Genomic DNA, 8,560 nt, shown 5'->3' with positions numbered 1-8,560 from the left:
TATTTCTTGTGGGAAGTATTTGGTCACAAGGATGGTGAGAGGTTAAATTTTGAAAATGGACCTTAATGGCGGATCCAGGGAGAGGGATCCAAGGGGTAGGATCGCTACAGAACGGCTAGCTTGGTCTGGTAAAACTGGAAAATTGAAAAATGAAAATTTAATATAGAAATATTGACCACACAAAAGTTATGACTACACAGTGTTAGCAAATTCGATATCTTCAGCACGGGCAGTCAGAGACTCAGTGACGGCCGCTCTACAATGTTGAAGATGCGGTGAATAAGAGACAACTGTCCGAAAAACATTAGGCTGTCTAAGATTGCAGACTGGGATCCTCCTTTCGTGATTTGATTGACAGATGTCAGTTCTACATAATTCACTACAGATTTCTCTACTTGTCCACGCCGCATCGACCATGTGACTGGTACTTTCCCGCGCTCCCGAGTTCCTTCGGTTAAGCTCATTTTTAACTGTTCTCTCATTCATTTCACCGTGTCCGGCACTCTTGCGGGATAGTCTCGAGTTGCTTTGACAGACAATGTCCGTTGGATTCGCACCTTGTCCTGTTTCTGTTGAAATGAAATTCCCTGGATATGGTGGGGGAGGTTCTTCATTGTCCTCCTCGTGAGACGTCTGTAAGCTCGGATGTACGGAGAGGTCCTCCTCTGATGTTCCTCGAGGGACTTCGAGATAGTGAAGGGCGAGTCGAGGACTATGAAGCGACAAACTGAAGATACTTGATCTGGAGCTTCTTCGCGACTCCGAGGCACCAGGAGACATGGGGATCTGTCGGGAAGGCGGGTACAGGTGAGGGGAACGGATTACTAAAAAAAAAAATGGGATTAAATGATTGAAACATCAATAGACGTCGGTATAATGAAAATCAATTCAAGTTGCAAATTTTGTGGTATTCGTGACTCAGTTCGACAAGGAATCTGCACATAAATCTGCATTCCATATTGAAATCAGACATCATTCATTATAGGACAACAAGATCCTCGACCTTATCAATTTATTTTCCAATGTCCCCGCTCTAAAAACTGGAAAGCAGCAAAATCTACGTATTTACGTAAATGCAAATTTTAGATGGGCTCAGAGAAATCTTTCTTTGGATTTAGTAAATCTTCCTATGCTGTTTTCAATTTGCCTTAAAAAGGAATTTTATATTAATTGCTAAGAGTAATTCAAAAATCTATATTATTGTTTGCCCTCGAATTGTCTCCAGAGTACTCGCGCTACACTATCAGCTATTATCAGCTGCATAACTTGAAAATCTGTCTAGTCTACCCTTAAGGCAATTTGCATGTACTTACTTGACTTACTTGGAGTTCTCATGGGATTTATAAGACTGTTATTTTTTGTTTTTGTGAAAAACGAATGCGCTCCTCAAAGTTAGCGTGTCATAACGCGGCCTTTGACTTGAGGAACCAAACAGGTTCCAATTCCCTTTTATAATTGGAGAAGGCATCCGCACGGAATTCAGAGGTTCCTTGAGATCTATCCAATCCGTGATCCAGAATGATTCCCCACAGTCACATGACATATATTGATAAAAGAAATCAGATATCATCATCTTACCTGCGTCATATGAGGGCGGTGCTGCCACATCCAATGGATCACATGATCGATCTTCAGACACATCCCCTGAATGTCCGGCTCTTTGACGGTTCCCTGAAATGCGTCTGCTGTTCGAGCGGAGCTGAAGAACAACTAGTGCACAGGCCACCAGGCAAATACAGCTGAGGCCCATTACAATAACGCCCACCTCAACAGTCTCTTCCTTGCCTGCGATAGAATCTTCCACGGAAAAGTTAAAAAAAAGACGTCTTAAAGGATGAAATAAAGCGATCAAGTTATAAACTTGAGGAAAATGCTCTCCGATCCTCTTTTTTTCGATGGTTTGAAGGTAAAATAAAGAAACAGTTTTTGTTCCTTTCCAGTTTTTTAATGTTGTTGTTGTTGACGACTTTCGGCCATGGAAGTGTGGAATAAGGAGGAAAACCTGTGTCACGAGAAAAACGAAATTTCTCCCCATGCAAGAAGGAGAGATCCCATTAATCAACAGCGTAACTGATTTCTATCGGATAAAAATGCCTCAAATTAGCCTTTATTCGTACTGAACAGACAATCTGTTAAAAGAGAGAATCCTTCCAAGAAGCAAAGGCCCTTCAGTAATTTCAAAACTCCACAGTCTCAAGTTAAACTCAAGCAATACATGTAGAGACATACTGCAAAGATACAACAACATAGTCTCTTGAATTCTGGTCCTAAACTATTACGTCCTCTAAACTTGCAATAAAAGGAGTTTGTCTGACAGAAAAATTCTGTTTTATCCCTCCCCCCTCCCCTTTCTTTAAAACATGTTAAAGGCAGTAGTTGTTAGACATATTTACTTATTAATTTACTTATTGAGAATCTTTTCTTTAATTATTTTCCAATGCTCACCGTTTAAATTTGTCGGGTTCATTATGGTCCCATTGAGTCTGCTATCGTTGCTGTCCATGATGCAATGTGTTTACTACGCAACCATTCGAACGCAATCGGGTCGAGAACAGCTGAAATAAAGCTGGGAAAAAATATTTTCTGAGCTATTTTCTCTAGCCTAAAGAATAAAAATGTTGCATTATAAACTAGCAACTGCGCTGATCTATCTACCAACTGAAAGGAGAGAAATCTTTTTCATAGTTAAATACACTTTGTAAAAGTCACCCCATCGCATTAGCAGCAACTGTCAGCGGGCGGCGCAGCCGATGAGTCCAGGAGGTTGATGCCCTCAGGGGCTTGTCATTCGGTATTAATTGGTTCATTTTCTCCCTGAACTTAATGTAAACTGGGCAAAACTTTAATACGAGTGGGGAAAAATTCCATGATTGATAATAGGTCGCTTTTAAAATTGTCAATTTAAACTGCGCGATCTATATAGCTTAGAAGTCACAGTGAAAAAAGAGGCAAAGCAAGAAAAATTACAACTTTGAGTAGAGGGGTTTTTTCAATTACCACCAATGCAAATAGGAATATTCTGAGTGAGCATAATGTTATATCATTCCGAGCAGATTTTAGCGGAAGCTTTTATCTGACACACCTGCAAGTAGATTCTATCAAAAATGAATTTTTTTTCACAACTCGAACTTACTCGAATTTATTCAAATTAGTAAACGAAACAAAACACAGAATGTTTTAAGACGAACTTCAAAATGACTTCGGGTAACATGTACCTTGCGATTCTTTGTTCTAAGAAAAACAGTACCGGTCAAATCTTGACTTATTCATCTGTTTTAGTTAGAGACGATAGACACTTATCTTAAAGTGTTTGTCGTGTAATCTCCGTCGAGTCTTCATTTTGCCATGCGTGACTTGAGACCACGTTAATTCCGCTTTCGCGCGGCTTTCCATAGTAATCACGCGATCTTTATTTCAAGTTTGCTTCCAAGGAACATTTCAAAGCTTTCTGTATGCAAGCTGCGTTTTAATATCAATATCAAACTCTCGCTGGAGGAGGCAATTTCAAATCCTATTCATCGCCGATACTATTCGAGGACAAAATGGAAATTCACTCGTCGTTTAAACCCACCTGCAATTGGCCGAATAATGAAACAGATATGGTTGAGTTCCATTGATTTTTACTCTCGATCACCTTTGCTTGTTAGGAGCTTTTGATAATTTCAGTGTTTACGCCGTCACGAATCATTAAGAAAACCTTATATGACAAGGTCCATTGCATGGATATTTTTTTCTGAACTATTTTAGACGTACCATGGTCTGACAGTTTTCTCCTGACAACTCAAAGACTCATATGAAGCTGAAACAACTAAAGACATTTTACCAGATGTTTCTCGAGTTCCGGTTCAAGATGAATTTTTTTTGCGAGTAAGAATCCTCTACCAATATTTAAAAGCTCCAACCTAAATTTTCATGACCCGGGTCACGTATTTCCTTTCAGGGAATTGTTTATCATATCTGGACAACGAGTAGGCAGATTTTCCCCAGAATATTAACTTACCAACAATAAATAAACACCACCGTTTCAGAATTAAAATTCTCGGCGCAAACAGAGAGTTCTCAGACTGAAGTAATAAAAGGGTCCATTCTCTTTCTATGGTCATGGACCGGTATATATTTTCATAGCCTTCTGCCCGTATTTTACATCGTTTCGCTCACAAAATGTACTAAACCACTGAAAATCACTAGAAGTTGGCATTGATTGATAGGGTATATTTTGAATCGTTTTTATGAGTGTGACACTCGTACTTTTCTTTTACCTTGATAAGGTTGAAACGTGAGAGAAATCGAAGAAAATCCCGAAGAGATTTTGGATATTCTTTCCAACAAGTACTAAAGCGGGCGAGATATATATATAGAAGAAAAGTTTAGTTTCATTTGAGAAGCACTAGTCTTTTCAACCAAGAAGTCTCCTTCAGACGCTTATGAACGTGAAACGGGTTTAAGTTTTTTATCATAAAACATGCTATTCTAAAACCGTCTTACTATCTTGCATACATTAGATATCATGCTATAAGCGTAGAAGACTCCGCAGGGCTCCTTTTCCAAAAAAATCTTCGTATGTGAACACTCTTAGAAAGAAAGAATTTCAGCAAGAATGATCAAAATTTTCCCACTTACCTAATCGAATATGCGAGTCTCCTTCCCACAAGTTCCTCAAAGGGATCGATAAAATGTTGTTATGAACTACACATGTAAACCACAACCGACCATCATTTGAATCAAGCGTGGAAAAAATATAAACTGAAAATAAATATTCATAAGCAGATACGTCAGATGGTTATTTCAATTTGCATAAAAAAAAGTTATTAGCTTGTTGGTTGTACATCATATATCTTGTTTGAACAAATCATCAATCTCATTTTCACGAGGTTTGAATCCTCAAAAGTCGCGAGTTTCGGCTGAAGTGAAAATGGGCAACACCGCTCATACCATTCTCTAGATTCAAAGGAAGATTATAATGTAATTTTCAACTTTATTCGTTTTCCGGTGTTCGGAATTCATTGTAAACGTAGGATGCAGTGTAAATTGTCTTGTTTAGGCAAGACATGGAAACCATCTGGCAAACTTTACTCGATCTTTTTCAGGGATAAATACTTACCCACTCTATGATATACACTTTTTTCACCATGATTCAAGGAGATGAAAAAATAAATGTTGTTTATTTACTTAATTCGCCAAACTTTCAGAGAGTATTTGATAAAATTGCCGCTGAAAAGCCTTCAAGATGGATCGAACATAATCCTACGCTGGTATCATTCCGTTCAGAATCGGCAGTGCGCCAACTGGTGTTAACCACAAGCAAAGGCGACACACTACTTAGCATAGGTGTTTTTTCCAGTGGGTGGGGAGGTCTTGGATCTCCTACTTTAATTTAATTCAAAAACCTATTTAAAAGGGTTCGAGCCGCCGGACTTCCGTAGCTACTTCCAACTAACGAATTTCTACAATTGCAAATGCTGAACGATTAACAAAACCTTCCTCCTTTTTCATTCTGTGCGACCGTCACAAGCCATTCATTATTTGAAAGCCTAGTACTGACTAAAATTATGAACCACGACGCATCAAGTACCTTAAGGATCAATAACGAACACAAAAAATCTGTTTCCTGAATGTCAGAACATTCTAGTAATGTCTGGTTGGTTTAGGACTAACAAAAAACCTCAGAAACTTGTTTGGGTTCTTTAGCACATCCCAAAAACAGAATTCCTCCTTTGAGAAGAGAAAAATCCAGAATCTTACGGCTTAGGATGGCGCCAGTGAGACTTGGAGAGGTTTCGGAAACGGGGACCTTAGGATTATTTCATTAAGATAATGCGGTAAAGATCGACGGGGCAAATAAAGAAGTAAAGGAAATGGAAAACAAGACGTGCGAATTAAACCAAGCCATCTGGTATCCTTTCCATTTTTTCGGAAATTAATGTATTCTTTTAAGCTATACTAGTCAAGCAAACGGCCAACTCAAACCTTAACCACCACAAGACAGACTCATGCTTTATTATATTTTGGTATTACAACATACTGCTGGGCTACTCACCATCTATCGCGGATTATAAAATAAGCTGATTTATACAGAAATTTTGATTGGTTTTTACAACCTTATTCCCATCGCGTTTTCCCTCACTTGGGGGAGGGGCGGGAAATGGAAAAAGGGCATGGGAACGAGGTTGTCGTTCTTGCTAATGATTCACAGGACAAGCGGAAACGACTGACGCACAGATGACGTCACCATAGGCCACATTATGCTTCTTTATAGATAGATAAACAAACAGATTTCATGTTGCCGTGAGTTTACTCAGTAACCGATCATAGAAAGCGTGAAAAAAATGTGGTAGGAACCGATCAGTGGCACACCCGGCTGCACCTCGTGTACGTGTGCGCTTGTGCCACTTTTTCGTTCTTACCACATTTTGACGTCATCGGTGATCTCTCATTTTACAGGCTCACGGCAGCACAGAAACAATTGGTTCACTATAGATAACGAGTAGCGTATCCAATAAGATTGCGGCATTTGTGATAGAAAGATAGTATACTTAGGCTAATTAATAACTGAACAAGTCAGACGTGAGAACCAGTCTCGAATAAATGAGTCTCACTAGAAATCGTTTATCGAGTGACTATTATATCGTGACGTTAAAAAAACGTCTCGTTTCCCAGGAAGCTTGAGTGATCCGGGAAGTGCTGATGCAGCACTGCTTTAAACGGAGTACCGGAAATCTAATATCAATAAATAGAACATAGTACGTGACGGATTGAACAACATGTCACTGGAAGCCTAAATCGACTTCCATAGAAGAGAAAAACACTCTACAAAGAATCTTTCAAGGCTTTGAGCAGCCCGCAGCTAATAATAGGATTCTGAAGAACAAGTAAAAGGGATTTAGCAGAGACATGATCATAGACGAGAAGATTTTCTTTTTTTTTTTTTTTTTTACTGTCCGGAATAATTGTGTGCCCTTTTGGTACTTATAGACTTCGTTCAAGCACGTGAATCTCCTACAGGAGGCTAACTAGCAAATATTTATTGTTATTTTATCACTTTTTCAGTTTTGATATGTATTTTAAATAAGTTAAAGAAGTTGAAAGGCTCAGGGAAATGATCTTTTTATTTGGCGTGTTTAAATCGAGTCTAATCGTTTTGAAAGCGTATTAAATGAATTAGCTTAGAAACCTTCTGGCTTGACGTTTTAAGGAAGTTTTCCTGATTGTTTATTCTTAATTGGGAGATGAGTTCCTATAGTTAGGATCCGCTATGAGGAAACTAGCTCACATGCCATTTTTCCATAAAATCTAGTCTTTATTCATGTTTAGGAACGGAAGAAAAACTGAAACTCTCGAGTTTCTCTCTAATCTGGCAATAGATTAAGCGATCTGCACCTCTTTTTATGATCTTATTTTTTTATGGAACGTATAATGCTGAACGAGACCGAAAGCGAAACACCTGGATTCGAAAAGAAACTGGTGTAAGCGACATCGTCAGTGCTATCAGGATGGCAAAGCACAGATGGACAGGTCACATAGCACGGCTGTCAGATAATAGATGGACAATTAGAGCAACGGAGTGGACCCGTAGGGACTGGACCAGAAAACAGGGTCGTCCAAAAACACGATGGAGGGATGATCTCACCAGACAGCTGGGACCTGCATGGTCGTGATTGGCTAAAGTCAGATACCTGTGGGATCATTCCAGGGAAGGGTTCCTCCGCCGGGAGTGAATTTAGCCCTGATGATGATGATGATGATGATGATTTCACTCAAATCAAACATTGAGAAACAACAATGTACGTGTAACTGCTTTCCTCGTTTCTGCTTCATCCACAAGCTGAGTGGGTTGTGCAAATTGAAACCGGCACTACGGAAGTGGTCAGTCTTACCTATCTGTAGTTTGAACCTGGCTTTTTACCTATCTGTAGTTTGACCCTGGCTTTCATCGATCGTACAAAATTGTTCCGGCAGACAAGAAATTCAAATGTAAATAATTTTATCACAAACACGACCCCGCCAAATTACCTTATCAAGCACTGAGAACCCTGGATTCTACCCAAATTCCACTTTTGGCTGGCAGTCATAGCATATCAATGTGTTTTAAAACGATGATTTTGCTACATAATGAGGAACAACTAGGAAATTAGCCTGCAATCAATAGCGATGTAACATCACTGGCCTCTTAAACCCTTAACTTTTACTCGTGAACGGTGTTTTGTAATACAATCCGCATTTTTTCAGTTTGTCAAAAAGAGAAGCAATTCTCTTTACAGTGTTCTGAAATTTTCCTTACAGCTCGTGCGAGAAATAGTAAATTGATCAGTTTGCAAATGGTCTCCTGGGTAGAGTATAGAGTGTATGTTTTCTACACGTGGTTTCATTCTAGGGATTGCGTGTTGACAAAACGTCTTGATTTTCAACCTCTGGGTCACGTAAGGGCTTGTTAAGATCAAGGATCTGAGTTTTTCTTTTTTTTTTTTATAGTTCCGCCCCCTTAACTCGTTAATACATTTTCCTTCTAGTCCGAGTTGCAATGTAATGCTGATAGCAAATTTTTGAAACGGCCTTTCCCATA

At 39.2% G+C, this 8,560-nt stretch overlaps 1 protein-coding gene across 2 annotated transcripts; it reads right to left on the bottom strand.

Annotated features, from left to right (window-relative positions):
• Positions 1-142: 142 nt before the first annotated feature.
• LOC111324270 (uncharacterized) lies at positions 143-4,769 on the bottom strand. 2 transcript variants are annotated; one of them, XM_022927787.2, is made up of 4 exons: positions 4,621-4,769; positions 2,446-2,566; positions 1,579-1,797; positions 143-824 (listed from the first exon to the last, which is right to left on the bottom strand). In XM_022927787.2, the coding sequence occupies exons 2-4, from the start codon at positions 2,501-2,503 to the stop codon at positions 193-195; spliced, it is 909 nt and encodes a 302-aa protein (XP_022783522.2). In that variant the 5' UTR covers positions 2,504-2,566; positions 4,621-4,769; the 3' UTR covers positions 143-192. The 2 variants fall into 2 exon arrangements, with proteins under 2 accessions (XP_022783522.2, XP_088596175.1); XM_088740049.1 differs by lacking the exon at positions 4,621-4,769 and having other exon boundaries at positions 1,579-2,077.
• Between the last annotated feature and the right edge of the window lie 3,791 nt (positions 4,770-8,560).

The sequence above is a fragment of the Stylophora pistillata genome, chromosome 1 (assembly GCF_964205215.1).
Source record: "Stylophora pistillata chromosome 1, jaStyPist1.2, whole genome shotgun sequence".
NCBI lineage: Eukaryota > Metazoa > Cnidaria > Anthozoa > Scleractinia > Pocilloporidae > Stylophora > Stylophora pistillata.
This window is presented reverse-complemented; position numbering and strand designations above follow the sequence as displayed.

Excerpts from the sequence above, each read along its gene's own strand:
- LOC111324270 (XM_088740049.1), bottom strand. The coding sequence starts at position 2,035 with ATGGGGAGAAATTTCGTTTTTCTCGTGACACAGGTTTTCCTCCTTATT. Across the intron at positions 825-1,578 it reads ACCGCCCTCATATGACGCAG|TAATCCGTTCCCCTCACCTG; the intron begins GTAAGATGATGA and ends TTTTTTTTTTAG.